We start from the raw sequence: 26,419 nt of genomic DNA, 5'->3' as shown, positions 1-26,419 counted from the left end.
GGAAATAGTGAATCATGGGCTACCGCTGAAAAACCAGGCACAAATAGGGCTATCGCCTGTTGCCGGCGCTGGGAAACATGTCAACGCCAGGACAGGAAGCACTGTGGGGGCCATTTTGAAAATCACAATCCATTAAATATCAGAGTTTCCTGTTGCCATCCAGACTAGAAAATCAGGTAGAATGTTGCAGGAGAGGGCCAAGTTCAAGGCTGCCCAAGATCAGATCCAAAAACCCAAATGTAGTGAGGGGGAGCTGGTGATGCTTGCCGGTGAGTTGGTAGCACACCACAATGAAGTACATTTGTCGAGGCAGCGTAAAACATCCGCACAGCACCAGACATGCATCTGGCATATGATCAGTGAGAAGGTGTCAGCAGTGTCTAGCACCCCCAGGATGGGGAAGACTGCTGCAAATGCTGGAAAGACCTGCAGGTCAGGGTCCGGGGATGGTTGTCCCAGTACCGGCAGGAGAGCATGACCACTGTGGCTCCACCCGCACTTACCGCATGGGAGGAAAAGTGCAGCTATCTGCTGGACATGGAGGCCATCGAGGGAGTCAGAAGTGGGGAGGCGGTTGCCAGCAGCCAGGAGGCAGAAGGTGAGTGAAGCTCCCCCAACACATGTGCATGCAACAATGACAGCCTACAACAGGATGCCCCAGTGGCGAGACCCATGAGCCAGGCATTGCGACCGGGTGCAGTGAGTGGGTGCCACATCAGCCACCTACAGAAGCATCCATGTACCAGTGCACCAAGGCCACCCCAGTGAGTTAGCGCAGTGGGGAGGGTGCCAAGCAACCCATCCAAGTGCCATGCACCACACATCCATGGTGGGAGCACAGCAGTGCCCCATATGGACAGCCAGTGCCATCTACCCAGCCGCCCCCCAATCTAAATGGCTCCCATGGAGGAGATGTGGGTGCATGGGGATCAGAAGCATGTATGCCCGACAACATCTGCCCCAGCACCGACATCATGTCATCCCCCCACTGGCCAAATACAAGCACCCTATCTGAACCCCCCAATTCTGCACCCGTCTCCATCATTGTGAATCTAATTGCAAGCACCCCTGACCGAGACAGCCAATTGGCACCATTGCCTGGGGCCCTACTCATCACCATGTATTGAATGCTAGGCATGCCAACACATGTGGGGGAATGAGACCTAACACCATCCCCTATGTCCCCTACAGGCACACAAGCAATGCCATAGGCATCTGCGGATGAAGATGCTGCTTGCCCATATTTGTGTGTGACTTCCGACCCACCACCACCCAGCAAAGGGGCAGACATGCCACACGTAGGTGAAAGTCACAGCAAGCCATTCCACATTGCAGAAGGAGCAGGCCCACTGCCCCCGTCAAGCCCACAAGGAGCACGGCAACCACAGCCAAGAATACATCTACTGCTGTGGACACTGCCACGCTGGACACGCCACCAAGTCCAGTGACATTGGAGACACAGGTCAACAGCAGCCCTGACTCTGATCATGCAGCAGTGCCAGCAACCCATGTGTGTAGTCGGGGACAGCACAGCCAGACCCCTGCAAGCCCACCACACCGCCAGCGCATGTTAACCAAGGAGCCAGACAATGACACACTTTCCTTTGGCTCCCGTATCGCAGGCCCACACTGACAGCGCACCCCGTCACCACCACCAGAAACAGCTACAATCAGCATGCAGATGCAGAGGCTGGGGGACATGGCGCAACAGCAAAGGGAGATGGAGGCCATCGGCCACACCCACAGCGGATATTGCAGGCTATTAGTGATGCAATCCAGGGGTCAACACGCAGGATGGCACGTGACAATGCGCATGATAATGCCACCAGTACAGTTGCACTTAAGGCATACGAAGAAAGGGTGAGGGACATGATTTAGGGTGTCTCGGCCTTTGCAGGGGGCCTTGCGTCAGACCAATGATCTCCAACGGCAACAGCTTCAGGGGGCCGGCTCCATCCCTTCCCGTTCTACTAAACCAACCAAGGAATCCCAGGAGAGCACTTCTAGGCGCCAGTCCCTGCGCCAGCTGCGCACCAGATCACCAGCTGCTGCGAGTCCGGGAAGGAGGCCACGGCCACAGTAATGTACATGCGGGGGAGATGGGACTGTGTGCTGGGGTGTTGGTGGTGGGCAGAGAATGTGCTGGGATGTTGGTGGTGGAGTGAGGGAGGGGGACTGAGGGCTGGGTTGTTGGTGGAGGCAGGGAGTGGGCAGGGGGAAGGGGTTCGTTGGTGCACAAAGTTAGATAAAGGTTTGTTGAACATCATTCATGCATGGACATTTCTGATTGTGTTCATGTGCAGTTTATTCACAGTGCTGGAAGTGGACAGAGGTTGGGTATTGTACTAGAAATAATTGTCTATTAGTGCCTGCTGGGCCAGTCTCTCTTCCCTCATCTCCACCATGGGAGTGACTGCTCTGGCTCCTTCCTCATGCTGTTCATCTCTGTCTTGCTTCAGGTGTGGCATGTCCATGTCGGGGGGTAGTGGCACATTTCTCCTCAGACAAATGCTATGCACAATTTTGCCACCTTCGTCAGGGGTATACATTAGGGCCCGCCAGTCAGATCTAGGCACTGTAATCATTCCTTGAGGAGTCCAAAGGTGTGATCGACACACACATTAGTCCGGCTGTGGGTATGGTTGTAGACAGTCTCGTGGTGTGGTGTCCGTGGTTCACACACAGGGGTCATCGGCCATGCCAGCTGCAGATATCCAGAGTCACCTGCATGGGGTGTCATACAGACAATAGTCACTCGTCTCATACATGGGTATGCTCTTAGACTGTATCGGGACATTGGTCGACGTGTGCATGGATTTGTACATCCTGCCCCTGCAATATGCGCTGTGCCGCATTCATGATGCATTGTGGCACATGTGGTCGTGTGTGTTGTAATGGCAGCGGTATAAGTACATTAGCGTGTGTGTCCAGGTGTGTTCGACGTGTGCATGCTCCCTTGGATGACCCCTGTTGTTGGTACAGGCGCAGGTGCTGCCAGTGCTTCCACTTGTCATGCCATGCTTCTTGTCAGTGTCACCATCCCTTCCCCAATTTTGGTCTTGTGCTTCACTGTGGCTATTTGATGGAAATTGTACTCACCCACTGTCCACGTCTGTTATCCTCTGTGCCTCTTCATGTATCCTGGTAGTGTGATGTTCCGTAGGACCATGGAGTCGTAGATGGAACCTGGGTAGCAGGTACAGCAATGGGTAATGGTGAGGTCAGGGCAACAAGTCACCTGCACATTGAGGGAGTGCTAGTGCTTCCGGTTCCTGTATACGGCCTCATGGATCTGGGGTGCCACCAATGCCACATGGGTACAGACAATGCTGCAATGACATTAGGCAGTTGGGCGGTGGCATAGAATCTTGCCTTCATGTCATTGACCTGGGCCATGGTGGTGGGCAGTGCAATATGATGGTTCACGTGCCGCAGGAGGGCATCCAGCACCTGGACCAGGACTGCACAGAATGTGGGCTGTGCCATGCCGTGCATCATGGCTACAGAGTGCTGGAAGGTGCCTGTCCCTAGGAACTGCAGGACTGCCACCAGCTATACCAGTGGGGGCACAGCTGTACAGATATTGATCCTGCTCCCTATGACTTCCTTGATTGTGGCAAGTAGCTTAGTGATGGTCTCCCTGTTGAGGCGGTAAAGGGTGACTTGGTGTTGCTGAGGGCCCAGGGTGATGTCCATCCCTTCGCTGTACTCCCTGTGCCCTGGCCTGATTGTCCAACATCTCAAAGTCCAGGCACAGCATGAGCAGCTGCGTGTCCCAGCTTGCAGCAAATAATCACAGCATGGTGTTGGGAACAGTGTTTGGGGCATGGGTGTGTCCTATGTAGCCCTCTGGTGTACATTGGGTGCACCTGTGGCTCTATTTCTGGCCGCTGTGTTCATTATTATAATTTACCTCCAGATGGAATTAATTCACGGCTGTATTAGCGCCGGTTTTCGGCGTTAATACCGCAGTACACGCACTTGTGATACGACTGTAATTATGTTTTGTGTCATCGGCGCTATTAGTGCCAGCTGTGATAGTGCCGGCGGAGCGATTTTGGCAGCACTAATTCCGTTAGCACTGGATTTTAGAGCTACCGCCCAACTGCTGATGAGGCCCCAAATCTGTGGTAATGTTTGGTGCTGGTGAAAGCTCTGCAATGGTGGCTGCCATTGCAACTCTCCACTCACATGACTGCAAAGGCACAGGTGTCAAAGGAAGTTACTGCATACATGTGACAACAGGCTCTTTTCATAGGACGTTCCTGCCCACATGTGGTGGTGACTTGCCATTCGTCCTCAGTCCTGTTCATATGCAGTTTGGAATGCTATGGGGTCAGGTAGAGCTCAACTATCGGATGTGGTATTAGACGTTTTAGAGCCAGAATCCGCCCTTAAGGGTGCAGCTTCAGAGGGGTCTTATGAAGTTTTCGGTTAGAGGAAGTTGGGCAACTTGTAGTGCCAAGTGGCCAAATGCCAACCATGGTTATATTTCATCTTTCTCACCTGTTGAGAGTAGTTGTATGAAACGTTACTTTGAACATCAGAATAACTACTTATTAAGCCGAGTGGCAGAGAAATACAAGTATACACAAAACCAAGTAAAACATACCATGTTCTGTGTTCATCCTTCAGAAGTTGCTCTCTCACATAAACAGGCAAAGTAGCGTAGACCTCCTTTTCGACCTGCAGTCGATTCTTGGTGAGATGGGTGCATTTTTCCAGTTCTGGTGGCAAACTTTCAAGCAGATTCCCTGTCAGTTCTAGAAACCTCAGGCTTTCCAGATTTCCCACTAGTGAAGATAAGGTAGAAATTCTATTCTGAGCAAGTGCTAGTTTTTCAAGTTTGACACATGTGAATAATCCCTCTGGTATTTCGGATATATTATTGGAAGATGCAAACAAATAATGCAACTCCTGTAGTTGACCTATTTCTTCTGGGAGTGCCTGGATGCTATTGAAGGAAATATCAAGGTAAGTCAGCTTCTTTAGATTGCAGATGTTAGGATTTAGGGTAGTGATCAAATTGTTGTTCAAATGAAGATGCTCAACATTAGTTATCTGCTCGATATGTGGAGGAATGCTTGTGATTTTGTTTCTAGAGAATTTTAGAGATCTGACTCTTTTAAAGTACTGCAAACTTGCCAACTCTTCAAGGGATTTCAGGTTGTTATCTTCCAAATCAATTTCTTCTAGGTCAGTTAAACTGAAGATGAAGTTTGGAATTTTGTCTAACTTGCATTGAATGAGGCCTAAGTGGCGTAGTTTTTTTAACGTCTTAAAGCTGGTAAGAGAAAGAAGCTTTGTTCCCTCATTATGAATGATCAGCGTAGAAACTGTAGCTGCCAGTTCCATTATCGGTGAGGGTACTGCCCCCATAGAAAGCTTTAAATATAAGAACTGCATCTGTTTCATCTCCCGAAATGAATGCACATTGATGCTACCCTTGTCTACCTGAAGATGCCCATGCAGGTACAGCCACTGAATCTTTCCCAGGTGATATAGCCAGGAAGGTAACTCCTGAGAAGTAGAGAAACGCACTTTTAGAACTTCCAGGTTTTTCTTTAGAAAAACAAGTGCTTGAGAGTTTAATTTTATAGTACAGTTATACAGCCATAACTCATTCAGAGCTTTCAATTTGGAAATACTTGCAGGTATAGTCATATCCACATTCTCCAGCTTCAGCACTTCAATTTCATCGAGCTCGAATACCTGACTTGGTATTCCAGGCATCATAAAGAGGTGAAGTTCGGTTTTCCCTTGTGAATCGATAGACAAGGACTGTTTGAGTTTCTCAATTGTCCAGTAATTGTTTAAATTCAGCTGCAGTAGCTTTGTCTCACTTACATCAGACAAAAATACAGCAAATTCTCTGGAATACAAAGTATCATATTGGTCAATGAGATGAAGCAGGAAGGCAAAGTCATTGATCACATCAGGTATGTCGTCAATACCATATTCCTTGCGGATCCTTTCAAAGGAGTACTCTTTAAGATTGCTGTGAAAAATCCAGTAAAAGTTAACGAAAACCAGGCAGGTATAAATGCATAGTAAGAACAGATAAACCACATATATCATGGTGTACATCCTCCACATTCCGTGGACACAATAGTATTGTGTGAAGCCAGTCATATTCAATTCATCAATACAGTGGGACACATGCTTCATTGAAGGAACATAAATCGAAATGTAAATTATAAACACAATAGATTCCACAGCTCGTAAGAAAGCCTGTCTCTTGTACATTTGGTATAGAATATCCTTTTCTTCTGTATGAACACGGAACATCTTTACTTTTTCAAACAAAGCCTTGGCTTGTTCGCCCTCCTTTTTATCAAGGATTTGTTCTGGCTTGCTCTCAACCTTTCCACCAAGCGTTTGTTTGGATGTTGTTCTCTTCATTATTGTGTCTGTAGGGGTTTCTTCATCTGTTAGGGTCTCCACATTTTCACCTTTAAGAGCATATTTACCCTCTGTCTCAAATGCATACATAGAAGGTCCTACTGCTTTGGGGTTCTTTGATGACACATTAAACTTTAACGAAGAGTGGGCAGCATCCTCGTACATTATTGCTGACAAGGCTTTAGCCGTCCAAGGGGAATTCAAGCACTTTCCTAACACTGATAGGAAATGTTCGATCTTTGAACTAGTTCCTGGGAATTTGAACCAAAAATTGCTGCTAATAAGGAAAATCAGTGAATTTATCAGGATGAGATAGGGAAAAAACTTTGTAAATGCTGTAACATAATTGTCATAGCACCATGTGTTGATCAGGGCAAAATATTGTAAATCCAAATTAGTTTTGAATCCAGTAAGTGCTATTTGATCTTTTATCGCAGCCAACGCAGTAAGGTTCCACACATTGTCAGGAAGTGATAGACCGGGAGGTACTGCAGAACAAACAACCTTTTCATATGAGATCTACAAGAAAGACATTATTTTCTTAGTTTCACAAACTGGTTTTCCATACACAATCATCCCCTACTATTGTGAAAATAATCTTAAGAGATCACATTAATACAATGAACTTCTCTGTAAAGCTATCTCATTAAAAAGAAGTTAAACTTAACTTTTAATTTCGGATCTCCAAGTTCTTCTCTGTAAAGAGTGGTGTCATGCTTTTGTTATGATGTAAACATATTTCATAGAAGAATTTGAGGACTTAATGCATTTTAATCTTTTATGTTATGTTACACCTTCACTGTTTGTCTTCTCGTCATATTTCTTACTAATCTAGGAGTTCTTTCCTCCGAAACATACTATCCATAGCACAGGTCAAAAAAAGATGTTTTCTAACATAAAGCCCTGTTTCCACTGCCTCCTGTTCCTGTGCTTTTTGTCTAAGGAGAGACAGCCTCAGTGCAGTTTATCCCAATGTCATTCCAGGTGCAGAAGAGCTAAGCCTAGGGATGTTGCTTGGTGTTGCGGGTGCAGGCAGGTGGGCTCAGCCTGAGAGAACAGTTATGTCAGCTTGCATGCCCAATAATGTATTCTGGGTTTTCCCCATTTGAGCTGTTGTGATTTGCATGAGGAGAGTGCCATCTGCTTTGTGATGCCAGCCCCAGATGCTGTATACAGAGGGCACCCCAGGTTCACCACCATATCCATAGTTTTGTGTATGAACTCTATTTATAGTCCAAGAGAACATAGTTAGGGTCAGCGAAATGTGACCAGAATTCTGAAACAGAAAACTGGCCGTGGCTGTGGGAGCCTGTCCACAGTGCTGCACTTGTGTGCCTCCATACACCATAAGACATTAATAGAGGGAGAGAGAAGTCCAGGTTTGTGAGCACTGCTAATGCTTGTGGCCATGCATCCTATTGTGAGTTGGTGGAGGGGGGAGGCTTTGACAAAGCCCCCAGACTGACCCTACAGGTTGATAGTGGGTTCACCAAGGATGCTGGGTACCATCACTAGCCAGGTGACGCTGGGAACCAAGCCAATATGGGAAGGCTCCCTTGGCTACCCTCACCATGTCAGGAGTGGGAAGCAGAGGCTCATCACAATGCCACCTTAGAAGCACCAGTCCTTTAAAGGATTGCCCTAGGGATTCAGCTGCATCTGCATGCTTGGCACCTTTCGTGCGGGGGCAGGCACCCTATCTGAAAACCCAGAGGGAAAAGAGAAGCTGAAAAAAGACAGGTAACCAGTCAACTGAGTAAGTCTCCACACCCATACACCAACACCTAAGGCCTGTTAGGCTAAGAGAGTTCTTCCCGAAGGTGAAACCAGGATGTGACAAATGGAGAGTGGACCGTCCAGAGGAAGGGATTAGCCTACCCCAGGTCCAACATCAAAACTCTAAGACATCCACATGAGTGATGTGCATTGACCAATCCGTATACAGGCTGAATACAGAGACACACTTGAGTTCCCATTGGATAGAGAGAGAGGATGAAATGCTGGGTCAAGGCCATATAAGTGCATGGGTCAGTCTGTGGAGTCCAGATATGGAGCGCATTTGGAGCCAGCTGGTAAAGTTTGTAGAAAAAACTGGTGTAGGAGACAGGAAGAGGGAGGAAGGACACAGAGTTCTTGGTAAAGGGGAACCCAGTAAGCTGGCTTAAGGTTAAAAAAAAGATCCATTCAAAACAAGGAACCAAAAGAAGGTCCCACGCTGGTGACAGTCCTAAATTCTGTCAATTATTTAAGTTAAATCTCCATGTTAATACAAGGTGTATGCTTTCAAAGAAAGTCACCAGAGCAAAAAACCAAAGAAAAGGTCCTAGGGGTACATGCAATAAATTTATTATACAAAACACTTTTTTAGAATTTCAGAAAGCTTTTTAAACAAGTTTAAAAGACATAACAAAAAGATGAAAAAAGACATAAAACATAACATCTATCATGTGGACATCAGTTCGCCAAAAGCGGTATATTCATCAGAAAACGAGATTGCATATTTTTCAGAAACCCAATTAATGAAAAAGGGGCCCAACAGGAGAACGTTTGTACCTGTGGACTAGATATGGCCAGGGTGTATAAAAAATGACCCTGGTTTGGACAGAGTGAAATCATTCAATCAACTTAGGTCATATGGTTATCTTGCCATATAATTAACTGCCACGTTAAAAAAAAGATCCAGCAGTGTAATTAAAGGAGGACACAGGGGGCAGGTGAAAGAAAAACATAAAAGGCTGAAGGAGATACCCAGGTAAATGGGCAGAGGAAGACCCAGTGAGCTGGGCGAAAAAGACTAGGAAAAGGAACAACCCAGAGGCTGGGGTTAGCATGTCCCAGGCAATGAGGCAGAGGATCTAGGAGGAAGTCACAGGGGGTGGGGGAGAGAAAGACCCATCAGACTGGGGGAAGAAAGCTATATGAAGCTGGCAAAATAGTGATCCAAGTGGGGAGAGAATGGTTTGAGAAGGTGGCATTGAGAGAAATTGAGGAGATGGGGAGCTGAGCCATGAAGCAGCATGTAAAGAATCCCACCCTCCATATAGAGGTGCCTATGAGGTGTATATGAAAGATGTGCCTAAAGAGTAGTTGACGAACAGTGAGGAGGCGGGTAAAGAGAAGTGTGGACAAGAGTGGAGAGGTGAAGTGGAAAATCACCATAAGTATGAAAGAGGAGGGGGAAGAAGGTTCAGGGGGGAATAAAAGAAGAGGAGATGAGGGAAGTTATAAGAAGAGGCCAGCGATAGGGCAAGCACATGGATTGAAAGAGAGCTATGGAATTAGAGAAGGTGCCCCGGGTACGTGCCTGTAACAGGACGTGAAGGAGGGGAGAGAGTTTACATTGAGAAGCTGTGGAGTCAGGAACCTGAGTGAGGGAAGTTGAGCGATGCCTAGTGGGGACCATGTAAAGACATTGCGGTGGACTGCTCTCTTCCTTAGTTTCAGGCTAGTTCCAGCATGACACCAACTACAGAGATAACAATCAGGCTTCAGTGCACAATAGAGACCCGTAAGGAGGACTCCCCACTCACCATATGCTAGTTGTCCAAGAACATTGTCAACGAGATTACCAGAGACTGAGGCTTTTCTTGTGGAATGAAAACGTGAAAATCCATTCTGACATGTTTGAGTTACCTTCATGCACATTTATGACAATGAGACAACTGCTTTTGGTTTACCTTTGTAAGGTAAACTAATAAAGAGGTGTCAGGAAACACATCCTGCCTATGTATGATGCTTGTTCGGTTTATGATTGGCTGCTCCAGGAGCCATAGCTGAGGCACAGAATGTAAAGAAATCTCTTAACCCAAAGCCAGGAGTGGTTACCTTAGACTGAAATGCAGAGGGGACCTATACTCACCTGGGATCAAAGTAGCAAGGCTGAGGTCCATAGTCCCAAGAGAAGTCAAGAGCCTGGGGACGACACATATGCTTATTGTACATACCTGTAGTGTTGGGTTATATCGCATCATGGAACCTTGACACAATGTAAGTGGAACAAGCTTGAGGAAAAGAGCGCGTGGGATAGGACAGAGGACCATTGGTGTGGCTGGAGAGCGGGGCTCGCACCATCCCACACAAATCCATATTAATATTAAAATAAAATAAGTGCAAACTCACTTACAGTCTCCAGGTCCCACACTTCAGGTGGCAACGAGGAACGAGCGAGTCCTGCCTCCTTTAAATAGACTGGCGTGCAGCCAGCTGCTATACGGCGATGGTTACAACAGAATTAAGGTGAGTGGGACAGAATGCCATTGATAGATGGGTGTGCTTGCAACTGTGCCGACATCAACAGGCAATGGTGCTCTGTTGAATCCTGCCCATAAAATAAAAACAAAGAAAAGGAGTCAGAAAGCATTCAAGGAAAGCACCTGCCGCATGTGTCACGTGACGTGTGGCCATTTTCAAGGACCAGGCAACATTATTCTGATGTACATTTGTTCTAAATACACTCTTCCTTGTCCCAGTAAAAAACAAATTAAATAATTTTTATTTGGAAACTTGTTAACAGAGAAAAAGACAATAGATTCAATTCAATGCAATGAATAGAATGTTGTATATGTGAACTGGTCAAAAGCTAAAAAGATTCTATGGCACAACGGCTACTCACAGAGGTGGTGGAGAAATGTCCATGCACAACATTCCTCCGACTACCATGTTCCTACCAGAGGCTAGTGAGCCATCCATACCCTGGAAAAGATGGCTAAAGATCTTTGAGCACTACGCCAACATAGTGTGCGGCACAAATTATAGCGTCGATTGGAAGACATCTTTATTTTTACACTGTCTAGGGCCAGCTGATCAGGAATAATTTGAGGATCTGCCAGACCTAAGCACTGATGAAGGTCAAGATATGAATAAATACGAAAAAGCTAAATGAATAATGAATATGAATAATCATTATGTGAAGAAATTGAGCACAATTCTAGAGTGGTACAAGTTCGGGAAACACACAAGAAGAGGGAGAGAGTGTTGAACAATATATCACCACATTATGCAAGCTAGCAAGAACTTGCAGATTTAATCAACAGTTGGATGAGAGACTTAGGGACCAATTTATGTTGGCGTGCAGAAGAAGCAAAGTAGGAGAAAGGGTGCGGTCAGAGGACGAGCCACCGCTGGAAACAGTTTTGAGGGTGGCCAAAGAGGTTGAACATACCGTAAAGTGTGCAAAGACCTTAGTGGACAGAATACAAGTGACTTCTATTAAGCCCACACCTGCAGCTACCCCACAGATATGTAATGATTGCATAGCATTTATAAGTGGCCAACACGGAATAAGAAGATAGAGTAACGATAACAGAGGGACAATGAATAGGGGATCTGGAAGAATATCGGACACAGAGGGACGTGGCTGAGGACAATACACAAGAGGACGAAGAATGGTTAGAACCTACTGTAGGTGTAACAGCCCCTCCAATCTAGCCAAAGTCTAATCTGCCCAGCATTAAGGATGATATGTAGGATTTGCAAAGGCAAAGGTCACATAGCGACATATAGAAACAAAGATTCTGCCAGTTGGATTGGGGATGAAGAAATTGATGAAGGAGAAGAATGTATATCTGCCGTGGGAGATGGAGAAGATATAATGGACAAGCCAATGACAACTGTTCAAGTTAACGGCGCTCCAATCACCATGATGGTTGACTCAGGCGCTAAATACATTCTTATCCCGTAAGGGGTCTGGAGGAGAATCATCCCTAAATATTTACATGAGGTTGACATAAAACCCAGAGCATAGGGAGGGTTAAAGATTGATTTAATTGGCTGGTGCAAAGTGATGCTGGATTTCAAAGGGAGACATGCTGAAGAACGGGTATATGTATCAAAGAAGTGTACGTCCTCTCTTTTAAAACATGGACATATCAAAGACTCCTGAAGGTACGCCTGGATCTGAATGCTGTTGAAGCAGTTTTTGCAATTGAAGATGTGGAACAGCGCAAGCGTGTAACAGAATATGAGGCATTCAAGGAAGGAATTGGATGCCTAAAGGGGTTCTCACATCTTACTCTATTGAAGGTTGGTTGCAAACCTGTTGCACAAAAATTACATACCATACTGTTACCCTTGAGAGGGGAAGTAAAAGATTAACTAAAGAAATTAGAGAAGCAAGGTATTATAGAATGTATCAATGCCTAGGAATGAGTGTCACACCTGGTGTTAGTATGGAAACCTTTAGGTAAGGTCAGAGTATGTGTGCATCTCCATCAATTAAACCAATGTGTCATACCTGAACAGTACCCTCTGCCCACTATTCAAGAGTTGATTTCTACAATGGGGCCTGCTAAACATTTTTCTATGCTTGACCTCACCTCGGCTTACCATCAAATTGAATTTCACGAAGAATCTCGTCATATTAATGCATTTATCACACTAGAGGGATTGTTTCAATATTGCAGGATGCCATTTGTCCTCATTTCAGCCTCCTCATTGTTTCAGAAAGTTAAGTATGGAATATTTGATGGAAAATGTGTGATCTTTTTCCAGGATGAGGTCTTGATCTATGCCGATGACAAAGAGGAGCATGATAGAAGGTTAGATAAAGTCCTCAAAAAAATGTATAAAGTAGGAATGACAGCAAGAAAAAGTCAAAAATTAACAGGAAAGAAATTTAGATTTGGGTCACGTTATTTTCAAGGATGGTATTTCAGCAAAAAACAAACTAGTTAGCGCAATAGAGCAAATGGCCACGCCCAATGGTAAAGATCAGCTGAGAACATTTTTAGGATTTGCTGAATATTATTCTAAGTTCATTAAGGGATTTGCCGATCACACAAACTACTTAAGTAGTTTATTAAGATCCAATGTGCAATTTTTATGGAGTGTGGACTGTGAGGAAGAGTTCCAACATATTAAGCAAGCTTTGGTGATGGCACCAGTATTGCACAATTTTAAGACGGGACGGCAGATTTAAATTTTGACAGATGCCAGTAATGTGAGGTTAGGTGCTCTACTTTCGCAAATTGAGGACAAGAAGGAGTATGTGATAGCATTTGCCTCACGATTATTAAAGGGGGCAGAGAAAGCCTATGCAACCATTGGAAAAGAAGCTCTGCCAGTGAAATGGGCTACTGAAAAGTTCAGGAGTTTTTTATGGGGCACCATATTTAAACTACACACTGACCACAAACCGTTGGTCAAGGTTTTTTCAACTAAAGAATTAGACAAGTTATCAAGAAGAATACAAAGGTGGGTGTCCAGATTGTAAGAGTTTAATTTCAGAATGCTATATATTCCAGGAGTAAGGAATTACGCTGGCGACTGTCTGTCACGTATGACTAACAGTGTGGAAACGGAAAATGATGATGAGGAGCAAGTTCGGGAAACACACACAAGAAGAGGGAGAGAGTGTTGCACAATATATCACCGCATTATGCAAGCTAGCAAGAACTTGCAGATTTAATCAACAGTTGGATGAGAGACTTAGGGACCAATTTATGTTGGTGTGCAGAAGAAGCAAAGTAGGAGAAAGGGTGCGGGCAGAGGACGAGCCACCACTGGAAACAGTTTTGAGGGTGGCCAAAGAGGTTGAACATACCGTAAAGTGTGCAAAGACCTTAGTGGACAGAATACAAGTGACTTCTATTAAGCCCACACCTGCAGCTACCCCACAGATATGTAATGATTGCATAGCGTTTATAAGTGGCCAACACGGAATAAGAAGATGGAGTAACGATAACAGAGGGACAATGAATAGGGGCTCTGGAAGAATATCGGACACAGAGGGACGTGGCTGAGGACAATAAACAAGAGGACGAAGAATGGTTAGAACCTACTGTAGGTGTAACAGCCCCTCCAATCTAGCCAAAGTGTAATCTGCCCAGCATTAAGGATGATATGAAGGATTTGCAAAGGCAAAGGTCACATAGCGACATATATAGAAACAAAGATTCTGCCAATTGGATTGGAGATGAAGAAATTGATGAAGGAGAAGAATGTATATCTGCCGTGGGAGATGGAGAAGATACAATGGACAAGCCAATGACAACTGTTCAAGTTAACGGTGCTCCAATCACCATGATGGATGACTCAGGCGCTAAATACATTCTTATCCCGGAAGGGGTCTGGAGGAGAATCAGCCCTAAATATTTACATGAGGTTGACAAAAAACCCAGAGCATAGGGAGGGTTAAAGATTGATTTAATTGGCTGGTGCAAAGTGATGCTGGATTTCAAAGGGAGACATGCTGAAGGACGGGTATATGTATCAAAGAAGTGTACGTCCTCTCTTTTAAAACATGGACATATCAAAGACTCCTGAAGGTACGCCTGGATCTGAATGCTGTTGAAGCAGTTTTTGCAATTGAAGATGTGGAACAGCGCAAGAGCGTAACAGAATATGAGGCATTCAAGGAAGGAATTGGATGCCTAAAGGGGTTCTCACATCTTACTCTATTGAAGGTTGGTTGCAAACCTGTTGCACAAAAATTACATACCATATCGTTACCCTTGAGAGGGGAAGTAAAAGATTAACTAAAGAAATTAGAGAAGCAAGGTATTATAGAATCTATCAATGCCTAGGAATGAGTGTCACGCCTGGTGTTAGTTTGGAAACCTTTAGGTAAGGTCAGAGTATGTGTGGATCTCCATCAATTAAACCAATGTGTCATACCTGAACAGTACCCTCTGCCCACTATTCAAGATTTGATTTCTACAATGGGGCCTGCTAAACATTTTTCGACACTTGACCTCACCTCGGCTCACCTAAAATTGAATTTCACGAGAATCTCGTCATCTTAAAGCATTTATCACACTAGAGGGATTGTTTCAATATTGCAGGATGCCATTTGTCCTCATTTCAGCCTCCTCAGTGTTTCAGAAAGTTATGTATGGAATATTTGATGGAAAATGTGTGATCTTTTTCCAGGATGAGGTCTTGATCTATGCCGATGACAAAGAGGAGCATGATAGAAGGTAAGATAAAGTCCTCAAAAAAATGTATAAAGTAGGAATGACAGCAAGGAAAAGTCGAAAATGAACAGGAAAGAAATTTAGATTTGGGTCACGTTATTTCCAAGGATGGTATTTCACCAAAAAACAAACTAGTTAGCGCAATAGAGCAAATGGCCACGCCCAATGGTAAAGATCAGCTGAGAACATTTTTAGGATTTGCTGAATATTATTCTAAGTTCATTAAGGGATTTGCCGATCACACAAACTACTTAAGGAGTTTATTAAGATCCAATGTGCAATTTTTATGGAGTGTGAACTGTGAGGAAGAGTTCCAACATATTAAGCAAGCTTTGGTGATGGCACCAGTATTGCACAATTTTAAGAGGGGACGGCAGATTTAAATTTCGACAGATGCCAGTAATGTGAGGTTAGGTGCTCTACTTTCGCAAAATGAGGACATTAAGGAGTATGTGATAGCATTTGCCTCACGATTATTAAAGGGGGCAGAGAAAGCCTATGCAACCATTGGAAAAGAAGCTCTGCCAGTGAAATGGGCTACTGAAAAGTTCAGGAGTTTTGTATGGGGCACCATATTTAAACTACACACTGACCACAAACCGTTGGTCAAGGTTTTTTCAACCAAAGAATTAGACAAGTTATCAGGAAGAATACAAAGGTGGGTGATTGCAAGAGTTTAATTTCAGAATGCTATATATTCCAGGAGTAAGGAATTACGCTGCCGACTGTCTGTCACGTATGACTAACAGTGTGGAAACGGAAAATGATGATGAGGAGCAAGAGACAATTTGTGAAGTGTGGGAATTTGCGATTTCCAAACAGGAATGGCATAATGAAATGGGGAAGGATGACAAAATACAAACTATAATTGAAGATTTGTTGGAAGAACAATTGAATAAAGACACAAGAGAAGCTGGTGTTGAAGGCTTATTGAACTTAAGAGATGAACTACATTTGTGTGATGGCATTCTTATGAGGGGAGACAAACTGGTAGCCCCAGAGGGTTTGAAGGAGAAAATAATATGCCTTGTTTATGAGAGCCATCAAGGGATTGTAAAGACAAAGCATATGATAAGGAACCGTTACTGGCGGCCGGCATGCGATGCACAGATAAAGTAATTACGGGACTGTATCCTTTGTGCTAATAGTGATAAGGTGTGTGTGAGTGAGAGGTGTCCCATGGCTTTAACAGATATACCAGAAAGACCAGGGAGAAGTTGCTGATGGATGTGCTGGGACAGGTGTGGAATGATGGCGGTCATGCATACTGTATAGTGGTAGTGGATGTTTTAACAAGATGGGCGGAGGTGAAGATAACACCTCATGTCACCACAAAAAGCATTACTGATGTTTTGGAAGAATTGTGTGAGCGTGAGGGTTACTCGGGTGTAGTTTGTACCGAAAATGATTCACAATTCAAATCAAAAGAAATAGAATTGTATTTCGAGAAGAGAGCCATTGTACATAAAACAAGTGCCATGTATCATCCACAAACAAATGGAATTGTGGAGAGATATAATAGAATTATTAAGGAAGCCATCAGGTGGGCATGGTCCAATGGAAAGGAATTGAAAGATGGAAAGATGTGGTGAGGAGGACGATTGTAACCCCACACTCCACCACGGGCATTTCTCTGTTCAAACACAGTAGAGGGAGAAAGGGTACAACCAAGCTCTTTCCTGGCTGGATGGGGGATGTGTTAAGAATGGAAGTGAAGTTGAGTGTTGTTGAAGGGAGGATCAGGAATTGTCAATTAAGAACAAAGCTGCCGAGGAAAGCAGGCAGTTTAGAAGATGCAAGGTTCGCCAGATGGGATGTTGAGTCAGAATAAAGTTGCCAAGTGTGTTGGGTGGTGATGGTTGTCAATGGTCTAAACCTATTGAGGTGTTCAAGCATGCAGTGCTTACGAAAGATGCTAGGATGTGGAATATGGAAAGGGTGATGGAATCTAGAAGTGCTGAGTGATTGGGAGAAGGATTGGAGTGGTGGGTGGGGCGCGTGGCCAACTGCCATGCTGTGAGGATGTGATTCCTACAGCTCCTGTGTGATCTGTCCTCATCCTGGCCATAAAGACACTTTACAGGAGTACTGACACCCAGCTGCATGAGCCTAGTGGTGTAGAGACATTGCAGCGTGAATTGCTGCAAAGAAGATCGGTTGGGGTGCACAGAAAGACTGCCTGCACCAGATCGTTGATGCGGAACGACGTCCCGAGGCCAAAAGACAAGATGGTGGCTGACCAGTGTGCTAGGAAGCACTGAAATGAGCCCTTGCGTGCAAAAGTAAGGTGGAATACCGAGACAGCACACCACCCGGACCAGCACCAGCGAGATTGTAGGACCTGCAGTGAAGCTGAGGGCTTTGGGAGGAGTGCCAGCTCGTACGAATATGGCGACTTAAGGGAAGCACACAGAGAGCGAAGAAAGCCGTGGACCTGGAGGTGAGCGTGTGAGTGCACAGAATCTGTGCTGGAACAAGAAGTAGTCGGCAGAGGACGCCTTAGGTGGCAGAGCTCCAATGATTAGATGCGCTGAGAGGTACGTGCGACTGTGCAGGTAGCTGCCCAGCGTGAATGCACGGCCCCTTCTACCCTGCGAGACAAGACCCTATGTTTTCACTGTCGGGCACAACGATTTGGATCAGACAGCTCAAGGGTGCTGCAGTAACGTGCCCCTTACAGTGAGACATTACGGTACACCCAAGGGCATCACAAACAGCGCCAGAAAGACTGGGAGAGTTGCTGCACGTATGCCTGAGAAGCCAGGTGGGGAGGCACAGAAGATTAATAGTGCCATAAGAGCACTCCTACAGGGAGAACCAACAGCACAGGGTGGAGGTGGATATAGCGCCAAGAGTGGGCAATAATCTATGAGTAGCACAACAAACATAAGAAGACTTAACGAACAACGCCACACGCAGCTCAAAAGTACAGTCAAAGTGTATCTAGGAGGCTGTGCCTACATATACACCATCAACGTTGCGTAAATACTAATAGCTGGAATAGACACAGCAGTCTCTCCTTGCCTCACCCATGTCGTCCAAGGCGCTGAGAAACAAATCTGAACAGCCCACGTTGGACAACTTTACGAAAGCAGGAGGAACAATGATGCAAACGCCATCAGCCGGACAATCGCAGACTAGCATTATGGAACAAGCAGAGGTGACCAACAGGTCCTGGCAGCCATTGCAGACCTCAAGGACTCATTAGAATATAAAATGGACGCTATCAGTTTGAACGTTAACCTCCTGAGGCAGGACATAAGAGTGTTGACAGAAAGAACTGGGATATTGGAGAAGGAGATGGATACAAACACAACACAGCTCCAAGACTCTATGAACATGTCATCAATAATGCAACAGCAAATACAGAATCTGAAAGGGAGAGTGGAAGATGCGGAAGGAAGGGCCAGGAGGAATAATATTAGGATTATATGCCTTCCAAAAGGTGAAGAGGGAGCGAACCCTACAAATATTAAAGAAAAAATCCTACTGCAGGAGGTAGTCCCTGGGTGTCTGACACAGGGTTTCACAGTTGAACGGGCGCATATGTCACTCGCTCGTAAGCCTCCACCAGGGCTACCCACAGGTCCCATAATCACGAAGATCCTGAACTATAAAGAGGAAAAAATCCTTGACTATTTTCGGTTGGGGGCACGATACATAGAGCATCAGAAAAAATCACTGTGTACCCTGACTACACCCTCCAGGTATACAAATCCAGAATGCTATTTGCCTCCGTTAAGAGAAGACTCCACTCTAAAATATATGTTGTTGTACATGGCAAGGCTTAAAGTTATTTTTTTGATACCCCAGATAAAGCCCAGAACTGAATTGATGGAGAGCATCTGCCGTCGATAGCGGAGGAGAAAAAGGACAACGCTACAAGAAAGTAACCTACCAGCCTCAAAGCTCACTCGGGGCATGCCCAAATCATGGTGTGAAGGGACCTGCATAAGAGCAACTACACTGGCTAACGCTGTAACTTTAGGCTTGTGATGCTATGAAACACAGGAACTAACACTGCACACACCCAAAGAACACATGGGAGGTTGTGGTGCTCGAAGAGGCCTCTACCCACGAGCAAAGTTTGTTTTGGATACTAGTAGTTTTGCATCCGCCTGCTGCACCTCCTGCACCGAAGGACATGTTTGGACGGTGCGGAAGTGAGAAGCGGGATGCCTGAGCATGGCGAACATAGCTGGGCATCTGTTGGGAAGTTAGGGGAAACTGGGGCAGGGAGGGCAGTTGGGTGGAGGGGGAAGTTGGGGGTTTGGGAAAATGTTTTGGGTCAGCCGATATAGCCACAAGTGATGATAAAGATACAAGAGATAGACGAGGATGCTTAATAGGAATTGGTCCAATGGCAAGGGATCTTAGAGTGATTACCTGGAATGTCAGGGGCTTGAATAATTACATCAAGAGAAACCGCATAATGACCTATTTACGCCATCACAAGGTGGATGTAGCCCTCCTACAGGAAACACACTTAATGCTAGAAAAAAAGTCCTTCCTTCTAAATGGAGCGGTAGCATGATAGGTTCGCCCTATTCCGCCTATGCTAGAGGGGTACTCATATGGATCGCCCCATCAGTGCTCTTTCGCCTCCTTCAAACGGTAACAAAGAAGATAGGATGGCCCTAGTTCATGGCTTCTTAGAGAAGTGGGAGTTGTGCTTCATCAACACCTATGCCCGAATCATGATGCAAGGGAGTTCTTCTATTCCTTATACCCCAAAGTGGGCCCTTGTAGACACTGTACCATGATTTGGGGAGGGGATTTCAATTGTACACGTGATCCTAGACTTGACAGATCAGGCACTAAATACACGCACCTGGCCCTACCAGCTAAGGTACTCAATACATTGGTCGCAGCCTTAGGTCTGGTGGATGTGTGGCGCAGCCTCCACCCGCAGGCCCTGGGATATGGTATCAAGTCTTTCCATCGAAAATTGTTTCACCGGATTAAAATCCAATGAAAATTATACATTGAAATGCATTTGCATCGAAATGCACATTCATTCAATGAATTTCGATGGATGGGTTGAGGAAAGGGTTAATTTTTATTTTTTGAAAATAGGGTCTGGGGGATAGGAGGGGAGACATGGGGGTTGAGGGTAGTTTAGAGGGGTGGGACCCCCCATCAAAGAATACATATCACAAGTTATAGGGAGCTGTCCAGTGCCGAAATATACTAAAGGTTTCAGCACTGGACAAGGGTTACATTTTTAAAGTGGGGTTTGGGGGGGCATAGAGGGGAGGGCCCTGGGGTTTGAGGGGGGGTATAGAGGGATCCCCCAATAAAAAATAAATATCACAAGTTATATGGAGCTGAGCAGTGCTGAAATATATTAAAGATTTCAGCACTGGACAAGGGTTACATTTTTAAAGTGGGGTTGGGGGGGTAAGAGGGAGGACCCCTGGGGTTTGGGGGGGCCCTCCCCATAAACAATAAATACCCCAAGTTAAAGGGAGCTGTCCAGTGTTAAAAATATAGATTTCAGCACTTGGACTCATCCCTGTAACGTTATGTTTGATCGTATTTCTATGCAAAAAATGTAAAGTGTTTATATAACGAAACCATATTCGATGAAAGGGTTTCGATGCACAAACACTTTACACTTTAGGTATGGGAATTCGATACATATTTTTTCGTTGGTTGAAATTCGATGGTACTTACCTTCCATGGTAAATATTCGATGGAAAAACCATAAACCCAGGGATAGTCCCATATGCAGCCCCCAGGACTTACATACTAGAAAAGATTATATCTTTACTGGTGCGGAGACAATGGGAGAAATCACGCAAGCAGATTACAAACCGAGAGTACTATAGGATCATGCAGAGCTGCTGATCACGTATGCGGACCAAGGGCCCGTATTCCGATGTGGAGACTGCGGGGAGAGGCCCTGAGAGCAACTTCAAGAGGGAATAGTAGACTACTTCACACACAGCACAGGCAGCATGTCATCAGCTGGAAAGTTATGGGAGGCATTTAAAGTAGTGATAAGGGGACTTGCAATATCCAAAGTGGGCAGGATATAGGCCGCAATAACAGAAGAGTTGGCAGGGTCATAAGCCGCTTTAGAAGGAGTCGAACAGTGAGGAAAGGAAGCAGGGGACTACATTTCGGAATCCAATAGATTAAAGCATGAATGTATGGAGCAATGGGATAGGCTGGGTAAGCTCAGTTGCTCATAATACTTAGAGAAACAGAAGGAGACAAACCAGGCAGAATGCTTGCTTGGTTGTACAAGAGCAACACGCAGCGTCACACGATAAGTTCAGTTGTAGGTGGCAATGGCAGGTTGCATGTAGCATAAACCGCGATAAATTATAGTTTTTTAGAATATTATAAGTCCCTATATGACATCTTGGAAGTGCAGATAGAGAAGAAGCCCTTAAGCAGATGGAACTCCCCACCCTAGACGCGAGGGCAATTGAACTATTGGCAGCACCCATGACCCTGGATGAGTTGGTAACCACAATTGGGGGACTCCCTACAGGCAACACGCAAGGCACTGATGGATTGCCTAGCAAATTTTACAAGGAATACGTTAAGGAGGTGGCACCTCCATTATTGGCCATGCTGAATGAGGCATTCCAGTTAGAAGTCCTCCAATTATTATTAAGAAAATCCATTATTATACCCATTCTTAAGCCAAATAAACCAGACACCGATCTTGGGTCGTATATGCCTCTCTCATTACTTAATCAAGATGGCAAGATACTGACGAGTTTGCTGCAAGATAGATTAAAAGCTTCAATAGCCACACTAATACATCCGGACCAAGCAGGTAGGCTACACCATATAATAGACTATACCAAGGACAGCACGGACCAGTATGCAGTGGCTTCACTGGATGCAGTCTAGGGATTCGATTCAGTCAGATGGCCTTGGTTGTTAGCCACATTATGGAGGTTTGGGATAGGCCCTAACTATATTAAATGGGTCCAACTATTATGTAGCCAGCCGGTAGCCAGTGTCTCTCGGGCATCATAGTGAGCACTCAGAAGTCGGGTCTGTTCCCATTGGCAGGATATGGTTGTAAGACTACAACATTGTTACCAGTGCTCTGTAGTGCAAAAGTCCTTGACAATCGCCCATTCACCGTCACCCTTGTCTCCGGTGCTACATAGAGCACCCGTATCCCACTCATGATTCGTTCCCCTAGGCCGAATTTCTGTAGGACCCCATTCAAAAATCACCAATACACCTGATCAAAAGTCTTCTCGGCATCAAGGGACACCAGCAACGGATTCCCTCCCTTCCTTGCTGTGGCCTCCATCAAGTTCAGTGTCTTACACATGGTGTCCGCACCCTGCTTACCCTGAATGAACCCCACCTGATCCGAATGGAGTAATTTGGGCATAAGGTCCTCCATATGCGTGGCTAATATTCTGGTGAAAATCTTTGCGTCCACGTTAAGTAGAGTGATGGGACTGTAGGATTTACAGCACTCCGGGTTCCTGCCCTCTTTTGGTATTACCATAATCAGTCCATTCCAAAAGGATGGGGGTCCCTCCTCGTATCCAGAATCTGGTTGAATAGTTTCGGCAGGTGTTGCGTGAGGGACCCCGCTAAGTTCTTATAGAAGCCCACTGTGTACCCATCTTCTCCGGGAGCCTTTGCCAGCTTCAACCCTGCTATCTCCCTCAACACTCCCTCCTGAGTAATCAGACTCTCCATTCCCACCGTCTCATTAACCTGGAGACTCAGGAGGGGCACCTCCCCCAAGTATCTGTGCAATTCCTTGTCGGTTGTCTCCCCCTCTTTCCCTTAGAGCTGCTAATAGAAGGTGGCAAATTCCTGGGCCACATCTCTCACATGGGAGCGTAACAGTCCATCTGAACCCCGGACCCCAGATACCCACCTTTCTGCCCGTTGGCCCCTCAATCTGGCCGCCAGTAGAGCATCTGCCTTATCCCCTTTCTCACAGTACCTTTGCTTCAGAAATTGCAAGCCGGCAATCACCTTCCCCATCTCCAAGTCCTGCAGCTCATGCCGCTTTTCCCTTGCTAACCCTCGGTCTACCCCTATCTCCACCTCCCCTTTACCCTCCAACGTCTCTAACTTTTTTATCTCAACCCTAATTTTCTCTGCCTGTAGGGTTCTAAGTCTCTTTTTAGCCGTGCCTTCTCAAATTATGAGACCCGTCCATGTCGCCTTAGCTGCATCCCAAGTCATGCCCAAGTCTACTTCCCCCATATTGTTCAGGCTAAAGAATTCCTCTATCACTTCCTGCATTTCTTCACAAAGACTGCATCTTTCAACAGATTATCGTTGCAACGCCACAAACATTCTGGGGTCTCACTCCTGTCAATAAAATTCCCATGACCACCATGTCGTGGTCTGACCAACTAACCGGTGAATACTCGCTAGAGATGACCCTACTGACATGTCTCTGTTTCAAAAACCAATAATCGATCCATGGTCGGTGGAGAAAAAAGTATAGCCCCTCTCTGCGGGGTGACCCTCCCTCCATACATCCACCAGCTCCTGATCCCGCATGTACCCTAAGAGTCCTCCATCCTTTTGCCCCGCATCAGCTCCCACTGTATCCTGCCACTACTGCGATCCATAGCCCGATCCACCCCCATATTGAAGTCTCCTCCCAGTAGCAGTATGCCCTCCACCCGGCTAAGTATCTCCCCCATGGCTTCCCGTATAAACTGCATCTGCCCTGTATTAGCGCCATACACCACGGCGACAGTTAGCTGCACCCCCTCCAAGGTCCCAGAGATCAGCAAGGCTCTCCCATCAGCCCTCTTCCAAACCAGTGGGTCAACCACCCGCACCCTCTGATTAAATAGGATGCCTACAACCCCCTGTTGGTAGGTTGTGAGGCCCATAAAGCCTGTCCAACCTGTATCCCAGGGATATGTCTCTCTTCCTCCTGAAGCAACTGTGTCTCTTGCCCCAGCAGTACGTCGAGACCTCTATTTCTGAAACTCCTTCCCAGCAGTGCGCGCTTAGTAGGAGAATTTAGGCCCTTGACATTCAAAGTCCCCATTTTAAGAGCCGTCAGCCCGGCCCTCACCTTCAACTTGCACAATCTGGACGTATAAGACCCTGGCCCCACCACTCCATCAGTCGCAATCCAGTATTTCCCAGAATTGTCTTTACCTTGACCCTCCTCCCGAAACTCCCTTTGCCCCCCACTCACCACCCCTCCCTTACCCCAAAACAGAAACTAATCTCCCCTCCAGGACACCCTCCATGATATGGGCCACCAGGGATGAGTGCTTGCCCAGCCCGTCGTTCCAAATACCACCCCACAAGCTCCCTCCCATTCACTCCTCGTTCACATAGCTTAGCCTTCTAATCTCTCATGACTGTGCCGTCCCATTGTCCTCCTCAAGAGTCCCTTCTGTGGACGGGTGTTGAGATTTTTGAACTTCCTGCCACCCAGCATTTTCTCCTTTACGCTCTGTGGACCCTTCGGTCTACGCTGTTCCACTAGTGTGACCGTCGACCCCTCCTGACCTAAGTTAGAATCTTCTCCCTTGAGAACTTGGAGAACCTGATGTTCCTCCTGACCGCTGATTACTCGATAATCTGTTTCTCCTTTCTCAAATGTCAGCGGAAGGACCAACGGTATTTAATTCCCCTTTCAGTCAACCATTGCGTGAGGGTGTAGCAATCTCTGCGACGGGTTAGGGTGAGCCCCGACAAGTCTTGGAACACCATGATTGTTTCCCCTCTATATTTTGGAAACTCCCTAGCCACTTGGCTTATGCCAGGACTTCCATCTTCTCCCGATATCTCAGGAAGCGGACCACTATCGATCTTGGGCCCTTCCCTCCTCCGTCACCGGCTCTATATGCCCTATCCAGCTGAACCTCCTTCCCCCCTTACAGGGCGAAAAGCTGGTTGATCATTCCTTGCACCTTCCTCCCAACCTCCACAGCAGATTCTCCCTTCTGTTATCTGACCCATAGAATGTGTAGGTTGTTCTTGTGCTACCTACCTATTTTCCAGGTCGTCCAGCTTCAGAATGGTTTCTTGCTCCGGCATTTCCAGGTCTGTCAAGCGAGCCTCATATTTCATATCCAGGAGGTCTACCGGCAGGTGGTTATTCTCCAACCCCTCCATTTTATCTTCTAGCTTGTCCACACGGCCCTTTAGGTTGCAGATTGAGGCCTGAATGTCCATCCGTACCACCTTAATTTCTTGAAGTATGACCTTAAGGTCATCCCTAGTTAGGGCCGGCGCCGGTGTGATACCCACTGCTGCTCTCCCAGCCTGGGTTAGAGGGCTTCCCCCTCTGCTGTCGGCAAGGCCTCTCCTGAAGCGTTGGACTGCACTCTCACCTGCGCTACACTTCTGTATCCTGGTGGCCCCCCATCCTCCTCCAGCATGGCCTCAAGGAATGTTGCAAAGTTCAGCGCTCCGACTAACCACCTCTGGCCTCCCCTGTCCTTGCCTCAATTCCTGGCCTGCCTCTTCTCCGGGGCCCATATGTCCTTCAGGCACCAACTACACTCTGCCAATGGCCTCTTTGTCCTGGGCTTTATCCAGGGGGTCCGTGCTCCAGCTTGCCTCACTTATCTTGGCGGTTTGTTCCTGGTCCCTAGGTCACTGACCCCCAAGGCTCCACTCCTTCTCTCCTTGGTCTAACTCTCTGCCATATCTTCAGGTCCCCACTCCACTGTCTGGTTGGGCCCAAGTGTCCCAAGGCTCCCCTTTCACTTCTGATGAGGGCAGCTCCTCATTTCTTTCTCTTTCTCCCCCTCTGTTTCTTAATCACTTTAAATCCCCTTTTCTTTCTCTTTGATTTGTGTTTCTTTATTCTTTATTTCTCCCCCTTTCATTCGTTTGCCCTCTCTGTTTATTTAGCAGGAATTGGCGAGTGCTTTCACCATTCTGGGCCCGGGTTCTTATGAGTAGGGGCCTTCCAGGCTCTGCTTTGCCACCTCTACATGCTGAACTAGGCCCCAGTACATAGTACTACCAGGGGGGGAGGGCAGGCCGCAATGCCATGACTTCTCCTTCACCCCGTGCAGAGCCGAGGAAGAGGCTACGCTCCGCATGTGGATGTATTCCTCCTGGCACCTCCTCCGTCCTCCCTCTCAATTGGTGTCAGCTCTCCAGTCTGCCCCTCCTGA

General features: G+C 46.3%; 1 protein-coding gene across 1 annotated transcript in view; it reads right to left on the bottom strand.

The window, feature by feature from the left end:
* Positions 1-25,466, bottom strand: part of LOC138448076 (volume-regulated anion channel subunit LRRC8C-like) — a 125,833-nt gene extending 100,367 nt beyond the window's left edge. The window contains exons 1-2 of the mRNA XM_069604617.1: positions 25,282-25,466; positions 4,613-6,679 (exon numbers count right to left, since the gene is read on the bottom strand). Of these exons, the coding sequence (XP_069460718.1) occupies positions 4,613-6,679; positions 25,282-25,466 (2,252 nt within the window). The remainder of the gene's footprint in view (positions 1-4,612; positions 6,680-25,281) is intronic.
* Between the last annotated feature and the right edge of the window lie 953 nt (positions 25,467-26,419).

The sequence above is a fragment of the Ambystoma mexicanum genome, chromosome 3q (assembly GCF_040938575.1).
Source record: "Ambystoma mexicanum isolate Mex_15411 chromosome 3q, UKY_AmexF1_1, whole genome shotgun sequence".
Classification (NCBI taxonomy): Eukaryota; Metazoa; Chordata; class Amphibia; order Caudata; family Ambystomatidae; genus Ambystoma; species Ambystoma mexicanum.
This window is presented reverse-complemented; position numbering and strand designations above follow the sequence as displayed.